This window comes from Spermophilus citellus, assembly GCF_964194105.1.
Source record: "Spermophilus citellus genome assembly, chromosome: 12".
NCBI classification, from domain to species: domain Eukaryota; kingdom Metazoa; phylum Chordata; class Mammalia; order Rodentia; family Sciuridae; genus Spermophilus; species Spermophilus citellus.
Window position 1 is genome coordinate 90,902,703 of NC_138198.1, and position 19,927 is coordinate 90,922,629.

The 19,927-nt window shown below is 38.1% G+C and overlaps 1 protein-coding gene across 6 annotated transcripts in view; it reads right to left on the minus strand.

The window, feature by feature from the left end:
- TRAPPC8 (trafficking protein particle complex subunit 8) overlaps positions 1 to 16,656 on the minus strand; it is a 97,269-nt gene extending 80,613 nt beyond the window's left edge. For 3 of the 6 annotated variants that reach the window (XM_081263622.1, XM_081263621.1, XM_081263623.1), the window contains exons 1-2: positions 14,913 to 16,655; positions 8,116 to 8,310 (exon numbers count right to left, since the gene is read on the minus strand). In XM_081263622.1, coding sequence (XP_081119748.1) covers positions 8,116 to 8,310; positions 14,913 to 15,069 — 352 coding nt within the window. In that variant the 5' untranslated portion in view covers positions 15,070 to 16,655. Of the gene's footprint in view, positions 1 to 8,115; positions 8,311 to 14,912 lie in introns of those variants that run through there. The other 3 variants (XM_081263624.1, XM_081263620.1, XM_081263625.1) reach the window with 2 other exon arrangements.
- Positions 16,657 to 19,927: the final 3,271 nt, after the last annotated feature.

The following is a 19,927-nucleotide window of genomic DNA, read 5'->3' on the forward strand; positions in this document are numbered from 1 at the left end:
GCTCAGTAGTAGAGGGCATGTGCTTAGCATGCTCAGGATGCTAGGTTCAATCCCCAGTATGAAAATAAATACATAAATAAAGCTGAAAGAAGGTGCCATAAGGGGCTGGGGATGTGGCTCAAGCGGTAGCGCGCTCGCCTGGCATGCGTGCGACCCGGGTTCGATACTCAGCACAACATACCAACAAAGATGTTGTGTCTGCCGAGAACTAAAAAATAAATATTAAAAAAAAAAAGAAGGTGCCATAAAGTATCAGGGAAAAAGCAAAAAGAATAGTTTCCTTTTGCTACTTATCCTCAACACTTGGAATTCTTTTAAAAATCTTCCTAAAGAGTTCAGCTATAATAGTGCCTCCACCTGCTTTTAAAGGCAAATAATAATCATCCTTTGTGTAGAGATGTTGGCAGGACCCTGAGAATGCAGATAACATAATTAGATAAAATAATTTCTCACAATCAAATAATGACTACATTCTTCCTATCAACTACTAACCTACTTTATAAACTACTAAAAGAAACAAGGCCCCTTGTACACAGATAGCCAGACGACTGATCTGAGAATCCTTCCCTGGAGAAACTAAATGGCCCCAAGGAAAAGAGCTATAAATAATAAAAACTGGGCAATGCTCAAGCTTATTCCCAGCCTCATCACCCAATAAGGAAGTCCACTAACTGATAAACCTTTTCTTATGCCCAGTCAGGGTTTTAATGTTTCAATTTGAAATAGAAAATAACACTAAGGGCTTTTACTAAATGTTTGAGGAAAGTCTCCAAAATGAAAGAGATCAAAATAAACTTGAGCTCTCTCTCCTGCTAGCCCTGAGTAATCCTCGCTGCCCTGCTGGGCGGTTAGAGGTGGGAACCATAGAGGGGAGCCCTCTCGGACCTAGCAATATAAATAAGCTGCTACTGGAGCATTTGGAGTGCCTTGTGTCACGGCATGAAAAGTCATTAAGAATGACGGTGGTAAAACGGCAAGCTCAGTCACCCTCGGGAGTGTCCAGCGAAGTTGAGGTTCTCAAGGCGCTGAAATCTTTATTTGAGCACCACAAGGTCTTGAATGAAAAGAGGAATTCATAATATACTTTACTATGAATCAGAATTGAGAACAAGACCAGTCAATCTCCAACCCATAGGAAGTTCTATCAGTGAACCATCAAAAGGATTTGCTTACAAGAAACTCCCTTGATACAGGGATTCTACGAGGTAAGGGAGCGACTGAGGGTTTCTTTAGAAAGAGTCTCTGCACTGGAAGAACTAGCTGCTGCTAATCAAGTTATTTCAGGAAATAGAAAAAGAGGGAGCTCTTCCAAATTCATTCTATGAGGCCAACATCACCCTGATTCCGAAACCAGACAAAGACACCTCAAAAAAGAAAACTACAGACCAATATCTCTGATGAACCTAGATGCAAAAATCCTCAATAAAATTCTGGCGAATTGAATACAAAAACACATCAAAAACATTGTGCACCATGATCAAGTAGGATTCATCCCAGGGATGCAAGGATGGTTCAATATACGGAAATCAATAAATATTATTCACCACATCAATAGACTTAAAGATAAGAACCATATGATCATCTCGATAGACGCAGAGAAAGCATTCGACAAAGTACAGCATCCCTTTATGTTCAAAACATTAGAAAAACTAGGGATAACAGGAACTTACCTTGAGACTGTAAAAGCTATCTATGCTAAGCCTGAGGCTACCATCATTCTGAATGGACAAAAGTTAAAGGCATTCCCTCTAAAATCTGGAACAAGACAGGGATGCCCCCTATCACCACTTCTATTCAATATAGTTCTCGAAACACTGGCCAGAGCAATTAGACAGACGAAAGAAATTAAAGGCATAAAAATTGGAAAAGAAGAACTTAAATTATCACTATTTGCAGATGACATGATTCTATACCTAGAAGACCCAAAAGGGTCTACAAAGAAACTACTAGAACTAATAAATGAATTCAGCAAAGTGGCAGGATATAAAATCAACACGCATAAATCAAAGGCATTTCTGTATATCAGTGACAAAACTTCTGAAACGGAAATGAGGAAAAACACTCCATTCACAATATCCTCAAAAAAAATAAAATACTTGGAAATCAATCTAACAAAAGAGGTGAAAGATTTATACAATGAAAACTACAGAACCCTAAAGAGAGAAGTAGAAGAAGATCTTAGAAGATGGAAAAATATACCCTGTTCATGGATAGGCAGAACTAACATCATCAAAATGGCGATATTACCAAAAGTTCTCTATAGGTTTAATGCGATACCAATCAAAATCCCAATGGCATTTCTTGTAGAAATAGATAAAGCAATCATGAAATTCATATGGAAAAATAAAAGACCCAGAATAGCAAAAGCAATTCTAAACAGGAAGTGTGAATCAGGCGGTACAGCGATACCAGATTTCAAACTATATTACAGAGCAATAGTGACAAAAACAGCATGGTACTGGTACCAAAACAGGCGGGTGGACCAATGGTATAGAATAGAGGACACAGAGACTAATCCACAAAGTTACAACTATCTTATATTTAATAAAGGGGCTAAAAGCATGCAATGGAGGAAGGATAGCATCTTCAACAAATGGTGTTGGGAAAACTGGAAATCCATATGCAACAAAATGAAACTGAATCCCTTTCTCTCGCCATGCACAAAAGTTAACTCAAAATGGATCAAGGAGCTTGATATCAAATCAGAGACTCTACGTCTGATAGAAGAAAAAGTTGGCTCCGATCTACATATTGTGGAGTCGGGCTCCAAATTCCTTAATAGGACACCCATAACACAAGAGTTAATAACAAGAATCAACAAATGGGACTTACTTAAATTAAAAAGTTTTTTCTCAGCAAAGGAAACAATAAGAGAGGTAAATAGGGAGCCTACATCCTGGGAACAAATTTTTACTCCTCACACTTCAGATAGAGCCCTAATATCCAGAGTATACAAAGAACTCAAAAAATTAGACAATAAGAAAACAAATAACCCAATCAACAAATGGGCCAAGGACATGAACAGACACTTCTCAGAGGAGGACATACAATCAATCAACAAGTACATGAAAAAATGCTCACCATCTCTAGCAGTCAGAGAAATGCAAATCAAAACCACCCTAAGATACCATCTTACTCCAGTAAGATTGGCAGCCACTATGAAGTCAAACAACAACAAGTGCTGGTGAGGATGTGGAGAAAAGGGTACACTTGTACATTGCTGGTGGGACTGCAAATTGGTGCGGCCAATTTGGAAAGCAGTTTGGAGATTCCTGGGAAAGCTGGGAATGGAATCACCATTTGACCCTGCTATTGCCCTTCTCGGATTATTCCCTGAAGACCTTAAAAGAGCATGCTACAGGGATACTGCCACATCGACGTTCATAGCAGCACAATTCACAATAGCTAGACTGTGGAACCAACCCAGATGCCCTTCAATAGATGAATGGATAAAAAAAATGTGGCATCTATACACAATGGAGTACTATGCAGCAATAAAAAATGACAAAATCATAGAATTTGCAGGGAAATGGATGGCACTAGAGCAGATTATACTTAGTGAAGCTAGCCATTCCCTAAAAAACAAATACCAAATGTCTTCTTTGATATAATGAGAGCAACTATGAACAGAGCAGGGAGGAAGAGCTGGAAGAAAAGATTAACATTAAACAGAGACATGAGATGGGAGGGAAAGGGAGAGAAAAGGGAAATGCATGGAAATGAAGGGAGACCCTCATTGCTATACAAAATTACATATAAGAGGTTGTGAGGGGAATGGGAAAATAAACAAGGAGAGAAATGAATTACAGTAGATGGGTTAGAGAGAGAAGATGGGAGGGGAGGGGAGGGGGGATAGTAGGGATAGGAAAGGTAGCAGAATACAACAATTACTAATAGGGCATTATGTGAAATTGTGGATGTGTAACCGACGTGATTCTGCAATCTGCATTTGGGGTAAAACTGGGGGTTCATAACCCACTTCAATCTAATGTATGAAATATGATATGTCAAGAGCTTTGTAATGTTGTGAAAAACCAATAAAAAAAATTAAAAAAAAATAAACTTGAAAAGCAAGAGTAAGAGAACGGAAAAAAATAGGAAAAAACTTAATAATAAAAATTTATTAACATCCTAAGGGTTAAGATACCAAGAATAAGATGGCACAAAAAAAGAAAAATTCAGAAAATAGATGTTAAAAAAAAAAAAAGATAAGACCCTTAAAGAAGTTCTACAGTCAACTAACAGTGGTTCCAGAAAGAGCAGCACAAAACAACCAGGAAGCAAGCAATGAAGAATTTCTAAGAGCACAATTTCTTTAGACTAAAGAATGTAAATAGCCAGACTGCCAAAAGGAGTGGGCTCAAAGTACAAGTGAAGGACGAGTCATAACAGGCCCAACATGGAATTTCAAAACGGCAGGGATGATAAATTTCTAAAATCTTCTAAAAGTTGAAGGGATAGAGAGAATATGTATCATAATAGTTCTAGCTTCTTAAGAGCAAAACTAGAAGCTAGAAAAAAAGAGAATGAATTCTGAGGGAAAAGATTTCTAACTACTACTGTATACATTCAAACAATCAATAAACTATATGAAATAAAAATATTTTCTCAGATATTCAATTCTCAATTTTTTTTTGGGGGGGGGGGGGCAGAGCACTGGGGATTGAACTCAGCAGCTCTCAACTACTGAGCCACATTCCCAGCCCTATTTTGTATTTTATTTAGAGACATGGTCTCACTGAGTAGCTTAGTTCCTCACTTTGCTAAGGCTAATTTTGAATTCACAATCCTCCTGTCTCAGCCTCCCAAACCACTGGGATTACAGTTGTGCAACACCATACCTGGCTTCAAAATTTTTAACTGTCTTCAAAATTTGCCTTTCTTCTGGAGCAGTTATTGGAGACATCCCCTTCGCCAAATCAATGAAATGCACACAAAGGTATGAATGAAATACAGTGACGTAAAAAGGGAAAGAAATCCCCAGGATGACAGCTATGGAGTGAGCCTTGGAGAATAAACAGTCCCAGAGAGAGCACAGCAGTGTTTATCAACTTTTTTTCATTATCTTTCCCCAATGAGTGATTTTCAGTGTTTTTCCTAATCACTCCCTCTCCCCGACTATTTTTTTTTTTTTTTGCAGTGCTAAAGATCCAAACCAGGCTCCAATATGTTAAGCTCATGCTTTACCACTAAGCTACATCCCAGTCCCTACCTGCCAGTATACTTTTTTTTTTAAACATTACTTGAGATTGACCTAGGGCCTTACAAATTATCAGGCAGGCAAGCGCTCTACCACTGAGCTTTATCCCCAACACTTTTTTTTTTTTCCTTAAAGAGAGAGTGAGAGAGGAGAGAGAGAGAGAGAGAGAGAGAGAGAGAGAGAGAGAGAGAGAGAGAGAATGAGAATTTTTAAGATTTATTTTTTAGTTCTCGGCGGACACAACATCTTTATTGGTATGTGGTGCCGAGGATCGAACCCGGGCCGCAGGCATGCCAGGCGAGCGCGCTACTGCTTGAGCCACATCCCCAGCCCCTCCCCCCCAGCATTTTTTCTTCGGTTTTCAGATAGGGTCTCAATAAATTACCCAGATTGGCTTCAAACTTGCATTCCTCCTTCCTCAGACCCCTGAGTAGCTGGCATTATATGTTGTACCACCAAACGCAGCCCCAAAATTTTTTTTAAAATACATGGAACATAAGCCTTTGGAGAACCAAAACTATTATAATATCCAAAAATTTCTGTCCCCTCCAAAAAGCAAGTTTCAGTTCACTTGTAGATAATATCATCCTTACTAAAAACACATGAAATAGGAAGACTTCTGCAAGGAGAATAAACAGATTATTTTACAAATTAATCAAATTTTAAAATTCTCCTGAGGAATTTTGAGAGACCACAGAGAATATTAAGCAGAAATCATGGAAACTGTATAGGGAACATGAAGAAAAAAGGAAGAGAAGTGATAAAGCTAAGAACTCCTTAAACATAATTAGAAGTTAATAAATAAAATTTAAAATTAAGACATAGACAACACTATAAAAATATTACTTAGAACATGTAATACTAGAGGAAAACACTAAGGGAAATTGTATGGCAGACAGAGAAAACAGAGCATTGCTATTTTTTCCATATAGGTCTTTTTAGCATTATGCCTATGTGTATACATCATTTTGACAAACATGTTTTAAAAGAAAAGAGGAGAGGGGCTTTGGAGGTCAGGGAAATATTTATATTATAAAATTGATACTTTTTTTTTTAAGTGAGAGAGAATTTTTTAATATTTATTTTTTAGTTCTTGGCGGACACAACATCTTTGTTTGTATGTGGTGCTGAGGATCGAACCCGGGCCGCACGCATGCCAGGCGAGCGCGCTACCGCTTGAGCCACATCCCCAGCCCCGATACTTTTAGTTTTAATATATGATAGGTAATAACTGTGTCCCCTTAGCACTTTAGCATATCAGATATTCCATATCTGTATTTACAACCTATTGTGACTATAATGTATTATCAAATAGATGTATTATGATTATTGATTGTCTCCCTACTAGATTAAGAACTGATAAAACATGTCATATCTCTCAATGTAAAAAAAAGCATTTCTATATCACAATGTAACGCATAAAGCAGGAAATCAATAAATATTTGCTGAATGAATAACAAATATGTTAAGACCCCATAAAATGGAATCACCAGATTAAAGGTCTGAGAAAGGTCTAAAGAAACAATTAGTGAAACTTTTGTTTTCAAAGATTGAAATAAAGTCTAGAAACACTAAGTGATTTATTCAAGTCATCTAACTAACTAAGGATATTGTAGTATAAAAACTTAAAAGTCACTTTAGCATTTGATTCATTATCATTCACACTACAAACTATGGCAGACAAAATTCAAACTTCACGACTTTCTCTGGGAAATATTCAAGTTTCCACATCATGTTGAAAACATTGTTTAGGTGGGCCTAGTGGCCCACTTACACACTTGTAATCCAGCTATTCCAGAGGCTGAGGAGAGGAGAATCACAAATTTAAGGCCTCTTGGGCAATTTAGTGAGATCCTGTCTCAAAATAAAAATTAAAAAGAGCTAGTGTGTAGCTCAGTGGTAGAGCAACTCTGGGTTCAATACTCAAAAGCACAAAAAATAAAATAAATGCTGGGCACTTATCAAATATGTACCCTAAAATTCAATTTTTTTGACTAGTAAAGATAATCATAATATTCTAAATCAAACTGAATCTCTCTCAGTAGTACAGTGTGGCCTTTCCATGTACAAGGTGGTGAGTCTATCCCCCCACACCAAAAATAAAAAAATTAAACTACCAAATTAACCTAAGCTACTGAAATTAAAACTAATGGCAAAGAAAGAAGAAATTATAGGACATTTAAACAAATTAATTTTACAAATATTGCTAACCATGCAAACGCAACTAACTTTGTGACCTAAAACATGCTACTTAAATTCTCTACAGGTGCAGAAAAATTTTTAATATGTTATTAGGAGACATTTAAGCATTAGATAAATTATATTGGCCTAAAAAGATTATTTTATAAAGTTGTTGAAAGATTGTAACTAGGTGATGTACTTCTGATCCTTTTCCTCTAAAAACTGTCCCATCCTCTTTCAGTAAACTTAAGACTTTAATAATGGAAAAGAATCACATTAAATGCAGCTAATTTATTATACAAATCAATATATTATTTCACTTATCAGTCTTGTTATGAAAAAGTTTACCATTTAAATCAGATTAAGAAGCATTCACAAAAGATTATGCATTTGTGCATATTTTATAAACATTTCCTCCACTTATCACCAAACAAGATTAAAATAACAACATTTTTATTTAATTATAATATTACTGTGTCACCAAAAAAAAAATGTTATCTACTGTTTTTCATTGATTAAATATTTATTAAATACATGTTCTGGGTATTAGGTACCAGAATAAAATAAAGAGCCAAAATTCCTGGGATTATTTCTAAATATTGTCCTATAAGACCAGGCTCCAGCACTTTATATACTTAAATATTTACTGAATGATCTTCAATGATTTCACAGAATTACTTTTTCTAACAAAAGTAATTTTCATTTAAAAAATAATAATAAACCTTATTACATACCGCTGATGTTAAGGTCATAATCTCCTGCTGTAATCACATTAGCTACTAATCCTTCTGCAGGCTGACTGCCAGAAACAACATCATTCAAAAGCTTCCGAATGGCTCCAGGCTGAGGTGGTTGGGTAATAATGTTGCTCACTGCTATCTTCAAATTTTTAATTATGTGAAGCTGATTATTAGGATCTCTCATATGAACTTTAAAAGAGAGGAAAAAAACGAGAAATTAATTCTATAATGCACAATAAATCAAAATTGGTTTAATGGCTTTCAATCAAAAAGCCTACTCAAATCAAAAACTAGGAATTCCAAGTGGAACACTTTCAGAAATACAAGTGGTTTACAATATTCCCTTCCATATCAAAAGAGCTAGATAGACAGTCTATTAACCATAAGATTACTTCCTCTCACATTATGCTGCTGCTCATAATTTCCCTACAGTAGGTACTTTCCTTTCTTCTATATTTAGAGTTGCTGGAAACTAACCACCATCCATTCAAATCTCTATTATGACCTCACCCTAAGAATGGTCCAGGCAGAGTAAGGTCTATGGTGGTCTCTATGTCTCATTGCAAATTGCAGTACAGGTAATCAATAAAAGGAAGTTAAATGCTGTAAATGAACTTCGCTATTCTTTTCCTAGTCTTGCGTCTTCATTTTAATTTACTATCATAAAAATCAGTGCCCAGCCTGATGAGGTGGTTCATGCCTATAATTCCAGTGACTCGGGAGGGAAGCTGGACAACTTAGCAAGACCCTGCCTCAAAATAAAAACAGAAAAGGTTGCAAATGTAGCTCAGTGGTAAAGTGCCTCTGGATTCAATCTCCAGTATCAAAACAAAAAAAAAAAAAAAAAAAAAATCAATTCTTACTGTGGCATAAAAGATTGATAGTGAGGGAGACTGGGCATGTATAGTAACAGGTATATGTGGGAACTCTACTTCCTGCACAATTGTACTGTAACCCTAAAACTGGTAGAAAAAATAAAACATCTCCTGTGGCTGAGGATACAGCTCAGTTGGTAGAATGCTCACCTTACATGACAAATGCAGCTAACTTATTATACAAATCAATATATTATTTCACTTATCAGTCTTGTTATGAAAAAGTTTACCATTTAAATCAGATTAAGAAGCACTCATAAAAGATTATGCATTTGTGCATATTTTATAACACTTTTTTTTTGCTGGTTCAATCCCCAGCAAAAAATAAATAAATAAATAAAGCATCTTCTTTAAAATAACCAACACTGAAATTCCTTCGCTCACTCCAGTACCTCCACTCTGATACATCCTTGCTTCAGTCTCTAAGATTTATAAACAGTGGTTCAGAGTTGCAGGACAAGAAATAGATTCTGAAATGATTGTAGCAACACAGTACCCAAAGTACACAGTTGAAAAATATAAGCATATCTTTTTCACATAATCAAACAAGATGGTTATAGTTTCCAGAGTAATATTAGGAGCAGTCCATTATAAAGATTAAAGAACTAGCTTGTGGAGTCACACCTTAATTTAAATCCCAACACATCACTTATTATCTGGATTATACTGAAAACTTCCTAACTTTTCTGTGTTTCAATTTCCTCATCTGTTACATGTGATTACTATCTACTTCAAGGGGTTATTTTAAGGATTTATTTCAGAAAGTAAGTGTAAAGCACTGAGCACCATGCCTAGTGACTAGTGACAAAAGCACATAAACAGCAGGAGGTCCATCATCATCTATTCTGACTGCATCATGGATTTAGCAAGACCTGCTTCAAAATAAAAGTAGAAAGGGTTGCAGATGTAGCTCAGCAGTACAACTGGGATAACTGGTTTGGGATACCTACCCACACAAAAATATTTTCTTTTTCCTCAGTGGAAAATGCTTTATACCAAACAAGCTTTTTAAAGGTCAGACTTACCTATACTTCAAGTCTTTATAAATATCCTGTGATCTCTTCACTGATTTCTAAAAATTTTTAGTCAAAATAAGACTAAAAATTTTAAAATACTAAATAAGTCATGAATATGCATCTATATTGTAAATATATGTACACATACGTATACACACAAATCCATTCAGAGTGGTTACCTATGGTTATGGAAGGATGAAATGAGACCAATGTGATGCAGAAAGGGGACTTCACCCTCATCTGTAATGATATTTGCTTTCCTTTTAAAGGAAAAGTGAAGATAAAAAGCAAATATGACAGAGGGTTAATATTTATTAAATGGAGAGCTGGATGCTTCTTGAATTCTCTACATTCTTCTGTAATTGTTATGTTTCCTAGTTTAAATAAACACATACATGCCTCTCTCCCTAATTAAACTTCCCAGCTGGTCTGATTATGTAACAGAAACAAACCAACCAACCCTAAGAGTACTGTGATACACTTCTGATATCTTTAGAAACATACTGAAAAAGTATTTTCCTTAAATTTGGACCATAATTATCAAACAACCTAAGTAGCCACGTATGTATTAAACCTTCCTTTGGGGGATAGGGATGTAGCTCTACAGTGGAATGCTTGCCTAGCACTCCACTGGTATAAAAAAATAAAATGTCTTCTTTAAAATAATCAGTGCCCAAATCCCTTTTCTCACTCCAGTACCTCCACCCTGCTATAGTCCTTGCTTCAGTCTATGAGATTTGTAAACATTGGTTCAGAATTGTTCAATTTAGTTGTATTCTTAAATTCAATCCCCTATACCATCAATGTGTGCGTGCGTGCGCGCGCGCGCACACACACACACACACACACACACACACAGAAGTTGACTTGAATTTTACTGAGTTTGATACTTGAAAACCTTGGAGATTAATTACCTAGTTACAACAACATGGTAGTTAAGATGAAATGTTCCTAACAATATTTGAGAAAACAAGAGGCACAGAGTATCTTGCAAAGATTATTTCCTACTTTAATTGCCAGTTTTGCTAGTTCATACAGAAACTACTCAAGGTTTATGAAAAAAAATTCATTCCAATCTTTTTCATTCTTTAAATAAGTCTAATCAATTTTGAAATAATAACACCTATCAAAAATGAAAGCCAGGGGCTGGGGTTATGGCTCAGTGGTACATGCTCACCCACCGTGCATGAGGCGCTGGGTTCAATCCTCAGCACCACATAAAAATAAAGATATTTGTCCACCTAAAACTAAAAAATAAATATTAAAAAAAATGAAAGCCATATATTTCAAAAGCTAGTGTTTAAGTGAAAGTTTCTTAAAACTTATAAACTTTCTAAATGATATGTTGAACCACTGCTTAGAATTATCAAAGAACTATTGGTAAGCAAAAACAACAAGGCTTGGCTAATTAATACTAACATTACCACTCTTCAAAACAAATGGCCAGTAGAGATTCTTCAAAAAATGTTAAGGGGATATGCAGCTCAGTGGTGGAGTGCATACACAAGGCCCTGAGCTTGATCCATAACACCACAGGTGGGGAAAAAAGGTATTACGATCACAACATGTGTACTGAACAACGAGTTTATCAGTAAGTCTCCAACATTTAATATAAAAAAACAGCTGGGTACAGTGGCGCATACCTCTAATCCCAGAGGCTCCCTACCTCTAATCCCAGAGGCTCCGTAGGCTGAAGTAGGAGGATCATGAGTTCAAAGCCAGTCTCAGCAACTTAGCAAGGCACTAAACAACTCAGAGACCCTATCTCTAAATAAAATACAAAAAAAGAGCTGGGGATGTGGCTCAGGGGTTGAGTGCCCCTGGGTTCAATTCCCAGTACCAAAAAACAAAAACAAAAAAAAACTTTTTAAAAAGAACCACTTTTTTTATATATTTTTATTTGTAGTTGGACATAAGACACAATACCAATACCTTTATTTATTTTTATGTGGTGTTGACAATACCTGATGTTGGCATTCAAAGCAAATTTTTACGATAAGTAATAGCATACCTGCAGGTCAGCAATGAAATCTAGTCGTCTTTTTTTTTTTTTAACATTCCTTTCTCTTTGTAAGAAAGTATTAACTTATTATAGATATATTCTTAAATAATATTGCTGAAGTGATATTTTCATGCCTTACTGCCTAAACAAAAGCTACCTTTGAGGAATCACCACAGGTAACATAAAAGGTGCCTGTTCCAATTGTTAAAAATGCCAAAACATGCTGGGAGTGGTGGTGCATGCCTGTAAGCCCAGTGGCACAGAGGTTTAGACTGGAGGATCAAAAGTTCAAAGCCAGCCTAGCAACTCAGTGAAACCCTGTCTCTAAATAAAAAATATAAAATATGGCTGGGGATGTGGATCAGTGGTTGAGCACCCCTGAGTTCACTCCCTAGTACCCCCCGCCAAAAAAAAAAATCCCAAAACATATTTACCAGAAAAAAAACTAAACCACAGAAAAATTAAATCCTTTTCACCAAATTTCTAATGCCACCACCATAGTCCATATCTTAATCATGTTAAATGTTAAAATTTATATCAACTCTTATCATCCTTGTAAACCACACCACTCATTTACCTCCCAAAATTTCACTGCCTTGCCTCACATTTACCTTACCATTAGATATGAAACCTAAAAATCCTCTTCCTAGAATCAAAGGTCCTCCTTATCTTGTCATTCTGCCTTACTATCCCCAACAGAAACAGTTTCCCCACTGTTCCTCAACCACTCAATCATAATTTATACCTTTTGCCCCCCAAAATCCTCTCCCCAATAGGGAATGACTACCCTTTGCTATCCACCACCTCTCCAACTATCATTAACATATACTTCATTATGTTCACTCCCTAAATCTTTTCAGTCTGTAAAACCATAAGTGTACTGATACTGAATATCACTGCATGGTTAATACAGAAGGCACCTGTGGCTTACTGAGCCCTTGAAAGATTTCTACACCAAGTAGAAATTTAAGTGTAAAACATGCCAAGTTTCAAAGATCTAGCAATAAAAATGAATGTAAAATATCCTATTAATATCTTACACTGACTGTCTATTGAAATGGTAAAGTAAGACTTAAATAAGATATACTATTTAAACTAATCTCACCTGGCTGGGGTATAGCTAAAGTGGCAGAGAGGTTGTTCAGTATTCAAGAAGCCTTGCATTCAATCACCAACACAAACATACATACATACACACACACACACACCCCCAAAAAAAAAAACCCTCACCATTTCTCTTTTAGTTGTTTAATGTAGTTACTAAAACATTTTAATTATATTCATGACTCATATTATCTTTGGGGAGCTGGTGCTAGGGATCAAAGTCAGTGCCTCCTGCATGCCAGGCAAGTGCTCTACCAGTGAGCTACATCCCCAGTCCCTGGGATTATATTTCTATTGGACAGGACTGTACTTCAATATAAATGAGTAATTCTCAACATTGACAGATGTGATGATTGGAAACACAATGTCTTGAGTTACGCTGCATATTTTTTAAATCTTTCCCAAATGTAAGACTGTGGACAAGACCACTGTGCCTCAATGTCCTCAAATTTTAAATGGCAATAATAATGAAGGATTCAATGAATATTAAGAGAGAAAAGCCACAAAACCAGGTATCAGGTATTAGCATTATTGTTTTTATTAACAACATAGAAAAGAGTACACACATCAAAGTCAAACTGACACTCGTGTGTTTTTTAAGAATTTGCAAAAATGTAGGGCATTTTGTTGTTCTTGTTGACCTAGTTCAACATCAGAGGAGCTGAGACTAATGGCTAAGGTAGAAACAGAAGAAAATCCAAGAGTTTCCAAACTTTGAGGCTTTTGTATTGTTTCTTTCTTTCTTTTTTGAGACAGGTCCCTCTTTAAATACAGAGCAAAATTGGAGCTATCATTCTGAGGAACACCTGTAGCATGTAAATACATGAAATTTATGGTGAAGCACTGTTTTGGGTGGAGAAGTCACCCTAACCAAATCAACATCAGTCATTCACTTGACAAAAGGTTTATTATAGAACCCTTCATTTATATAAACCTTAACAAAGAACTTGTACTTTTTGCAACGTTCTGTTTGCAAGACACTGGTTTAAACCACACTTATTACCCGATCAAATAAAATTATGAATGGTTTAACCAATATCTTTTGCCTTAATGAAGAATCTAAAGCTAGAGAAAATAGATAACTCCTCAATGAAAACACACGTTTCTATGATTAAACGACTATTGGAAAACCAAAACTTAGGACTTTTCTATTGCTACAAATCTAAATAACTTCAAATATCTAAATGAATCACGATTGTCTTTAACTTCCTCATGTTTCAGGCAAAAAGTTGTTACAAGTTTTATTATTCATATAACACATTTGTTTTCTCGAGAGGTTATACTATATACCTAACATTTAAATGTTCAAAGAAAAAAAATAGCTAATCAGAAGTTTAGACAGATAAGCCTCAACGTTAGATAATAATCAAAATAACTTTGAAAACTCCAGTTCAACATTCAGTGGAGGATGACAAATCTTCCTTGTTCTTTACACCTTGACGACTTAATAGGCAACATCTTGCTAAACTGCTGCCTTGCAAATGTGTCTAATTCCTTCCCTACAGCCCGTGCGAACAGTCCCAGTGCCCTTCTTGAAACTCAGGTTTTCGTTTAATATTAATTACTTAACGACGCGGCTTGTTAGAGGAAGCAAATGCCTAGAAAAGCTGGAGGTTAGGAGCACTCTGTCTTGACAATCTCATGCAAGGCCCCTCCTCCGGCCGCCACCCGGGGCACCGCGGGACCACAGCCGCAGCCACCACTCTACCGGCTCCGGAACATAAACACCGCCCTTCTCTCCCCTACCCGCCCCCAACTTCCTTCTCCCAGAGAAACAGGGAGGACACCACATACCCTCGGAAGTGAGGCGAGAAAAAGGCTTAAGCAGCTCCGCGAAGCTGAGATGATTGAGACGAGTAAGCCGCTCTGCTTCGTCGCTGCACAGCGCGGCGACACAAGGAACGAAGGAGTCCGGGATTAGCTCCTGCACTGACTGTACGCACTGGGCCATAGCCGCGGCAGACGCAGCGGTGGCGCCCGCCCTCCGGCCCACCCTCAGAGCAGATCCTCTGGCTGCAGCAGCTACCGCCGCCGCCCGCCGGCCTGCCCGGCCGGGCGGGGCCCCACACTGGAGCCTGGAGACAAGTAGAAGGAACAGACGACGACGCCTCTGCTCTCAGGGCAAACACCACAGAGCCCCTCCCCGTCACCGCCGCCCCTCAGCGCTCTCCCCGGCGTCCTCACATTCCACCCTGATAGGTGGAGATTCCAACAATCGCCACTCAGTCCTCCCGACAGCAAAACCTTGGTCACTGCCCGACCGGAACCGCCATGTTGAGGCCGAACCCTGACCCGCCGGCAGTACTACTCCCGGCAGTCCCTGCGGTCGCCCCTCACGTGACTGTCAAAGAAGGCGGTAGGGGCGGGGAAAAGAGCTGAGGTAAAGGAACTGAGAAGCGACGGAGGCCGGTAGGGAAGTTGAACCGGAAGTGGTGTGATGGATGAGTCTTAGTGAGCGGGGCTACGAGCGAAAAGGGCGGAGCCGGGCGGGGTAGGTACGCGGCTTTAGGAGGTGTTCTTAGCGCTAGTATTTGACAGAGCCCAGCCAGGTGTTGCAGGCAAGCTATCAAGTCCTCTCCCTAATTAGGTGCAGTCACAGTGATGAAGACCCCGGCTCACCTTCTCAGGCTTGTCCTCTTTGACTTCCCAAAGGACTGCAGTGAGCAACTGATGTGCCCTTCGCGCTGCATCCTGCCCTCTCGCTTTGCCAGAGGGTGCGCTCCCCTCGGGGTGCTTGAGGAGTTTGTCTGGTGCTGCTCAGGACAGACTGTGTATCCTTTAACACAACCATACTTATAGAAACGGACTGCCACGTATGTGGCCCCAGCCACTGAACAGAAAATGTGCTTGCAATTAACACAAGTGTAAGGGAAAACTCCTGAACTACTTACTGCATTTTTGTGAATCTCTGGAAAAGGGTGTGTCTGCAAGCGGCAGAATTTTTCTTCTTCAGCCTCTTCCTTTAGCTTCTGTTAGTTTGTTTACTTCATAGTGGTGGAAGTGCAGGAAACCGGTGTTTACTGTGTAGAATCCTGAACTGGTTTCCATTCTTAATTTTCATTTTCATAGTGTTCCTATAAATGAAGTGAGGCTTCCCGAACATTAGTATCTTAAATTGCCCTACTTTTGGACATTCAGGTTTGTACTATGGCAAAATTTTATGATACATGAAGGATTTTTTTCTATAAATTGAGAATCGGAAAGTAGGGAAGGACAATAGATTAAAATTACATGAGAACTTGGCCAGAGATCAATTTAGAATAAGAAAACCACTTTCAAGTTAAGATCTAAAAATTCATTTCCTTATAATTACCTGTACCTGTACAATTTAGAAAGTCTTATATACACATACTCCCTTTTGAATGTATCTAATTTCAATCCCTTGCATTTTATAATGTGAGAATCTTCTACAACTGAGAGAGACAAGTTATGATACAGTTTTGTAACAGAACTCCTACATGCAAATATATTGCTTTCTGTAATACTCAATAAAAAACAAAAAGTTAAGGGGGCTGGGGTTGGGACTCAGCAGAAGAGCTCTTGCCTAGCATGTGCAAGGGATCCTCAGCACCACATAGGAAGGAAGGAAGGAAGGAAGGAAGGAAGGAAGGGAGGGAGGGAGGGAGGGAGGGAGGGAGGGAATAACTCAGTGGTAGAGCACTTTCCTAGCATGCACAAGGCTCAGGATTCCATCCATAGCACTAAAAGAAGAAAAGCAGTTTTATTAGCTGTTTTTTTTTTTTTTTAATTAAAAAGACAATTTCCTAGGGCTGGGGATGTGGCTCAAGCGGTAGCACGCTCGCCTGGTGTGCGTGTGGCCCGGGTTCGAGCCTCAGCACCACATACAAACAAAAGATGTTGTGTCCGCCGAAAACTAAAAAATAAATATTAGAAGTTCTCGTTCTCTTTCTCTCTCGCTCTCAAAAAAAAAAAAAGTTTTTTTTTTTTTTTTTAAATAAAGACAATTTCGGGGCTGGGGATGTGGCTCAAGCGGTAGCGTGCTCGTCTGGCATGCGTGCGGCCTGGGTTCGATCCTCAGCACCACATACCAACAAAGATGTTGTGTCCGCCGATAACTAAAAAATAAATATTGAAAAATTCTCTCTCCCTCTCTCTCTCTCCCTCTATCACTCTCTCTTTAAAAAAAAAAAAAAGACAATTTCCTTTTATGCAGAAGATAGGACTAGCTGTATTGGACTCTTTTTTATTTTTTATTTGTTCTTTTTAGTTATACATGACACTAGAATATATTTTGACTTATAATACATACATGGAGTATAACTTCCCATTCTTGTGGTTGTACATGATATGGAGTTACACTGGCAGTGTATTCATATATGAACCTAGGAAACTTATGCCCGATTCATTCTGCTGTCTTTCCCATTCCCATCCCTCTCTCCCCCCCAATCCAGCGAACCTCCACTACCCCACACACACACCTAATGTGAGTCAACATCCACATATTAGAGAGAACATTCCGCCTTTGGTGTTTTGGAATTGGCTAACTGTCACTTAGCATGACAGTTTCCAGTTTCATCCATTCACTGGCAAATGCTATAATTTCATTCATTATGGCTGAGTAACATTCCATTGTGTATATGTACCACATTTTCTTGTTGAAGGGCACCTAGATTGGTTCCATAGCTTAGCTATTGAGTTGCTGTAAACATTGATGTGGCTGCATCACTGTAGTATACTGATTTTAAGTCCTTTGGGTATATGCTGAGGAGTGGGATAACTGGGTCAAGTGGTGGTTACCATTTCAAGTTTTCTGAGGCATCTCCATACTGCTTTCCAGAGTGGTTGCACCAATTTGCAGTCCCACCAGCAATGTATGAATGTACCTTCTTCCCCACATCCTCACCAACATTTATTTGTATTCTTGTTAATTGCCATTTTGACTGGAGTGAGATGAAATCTCAATGTAGTTTTAATTTGTATTTCTCTAATTACTTGTGATGTTGAACATTTTTTATATATTTGAACATTTTTTTATATATTTATTGACCCATCATATTTCTAGCGTGAACTATTCATTCCCTTGCCCATTTATTGATTGGGTTATTTCCAAAACAAGGTTTCTTTTTTTTTTTTTTAATTTTTTATTGGTTGTTCACAACATTACAAAGCTCTTGACATATCATATTTCATACATTAGATTGAAGTGGGTTATGAACCCCCAATTTTACCCCAAATGCAGATTGCAGAATCACATCGGTTACACATCCACAATTTTACATAATGCCCTATTAGTAATTGTTGTATTCTGCTACCTTTCCTATCCCCTTCTATCCCCCCTCCCCTCCCCTCCCAACTTCTCTCTCTACCCCATCTACTGTAGTTCATTTCTCTCCTTGCCAAAACAAGGTTTCAAAAGGCATCTTTGTGTTGAAGCTTCCCTTCAACAAAGAGTTTGCTTCTTGTGTGATTGTTTTTTTTTTTATTGTTGGTCGTTCAAAACATTACATAGTTCTTAATATATCATATTTCACAGTTTGATTCAAGTGGGTTATGAACTCCCATTTTTACCCCGTTTACAGATTGCTGTATCACATCAGTTACACTTCCATTGATTTACATATTGCCATTCTAGTGTCTGATGTATTCTGCTGTCTATCCTATTCTCTACTATCCCCCCTCCCCTCACCTCCCCTCCCCTCTTCTCTCTCTACCCCCTCTACTGTAAATCATTTCTTCCACTTGTATTATTCTTCTCTTACCCCTCATTTCCTCTTATATGTAATTTTGTATAACCCTGAGGGTCACCTTCCATTTCCATGCAATTTCCCTTCTCTCTCCCTTTCCCTCCCACCTCTCATCCCTGTTTAATGTTGATCTTCTTCTCAAGCTCTTTGCCCCTACCCTGTCCTTGGTTACTCCCCTTATATCAAAGAAGTCATTTGGCATTTGTTTTTTAAGGATTGGCTAGCTTCACTTAGCATAATCTGCTCTAATGCCATCCATTTCCCTCCAAATTCTATGATTTTGTCATTTTTTAATGCAGAGTAATACTCCATTGTGTATAAATGCCACATTTTTTTATCCATTCATCTATTGAAGGGCATCTAGGTTGGTTCCACAATCTTGCTATCGTGAATTGTGCTGCTATGAACATCGATGTAGCAGTGTCCCTGTAGCATGCTCTTATTAAGTCTTTAGGGAATAGACCAAGAAGGGGAATAGCTGGGTCAAATGGTGGTTCCATTCCCAGCTTTCCAAGAAATCTCCATACTGCTTTCCAAATTGGCTGCACCAATTTGCAGTCCCACCAACAATGAACAAGTGTACCCTTTACCCGCATCCTCTCCAGCACTTGTTGTTGTTGGACTTCCTAATGGCTGCCAATCTTACTGGAGTGAGATGGTATCTTAGGGTGGTTTTGATTTGCATTTCTCTGACTGCTAGAGATGGTGAGCATTTTTTCATGTACTTGTTGATTGATTGTATGTCCTCCTCTGAGAAGTGTCTGTTCAGGTCCTTGGCCCATTTGTTGATTGGGTTATTTGTTATCTTATTGTCTAATTTTTTGAGTTCTTTGTATACTCTGGATATTAGGGCTCTCTGTGAAGTGTGTGGAGTAAAGATTTGTTCCCAGGATGTAGGCTCCCTATTTACCTCTCTTATTGTTTCTTTTGCTGAGAAAAAACTTTTTAGTTTGAGTAAGTCCCAATTGTTGATTCTAGTTGTTAACTCTTGTGTTATGGGTGTCCTATTGAGGAATTTGGAGCCCGACCCCACAGTATGTAGATCATAGCCAACTTTTTCTTCTATCAGACGCAGTGTCTCTGATTTAATATCAAGCTCCTTGA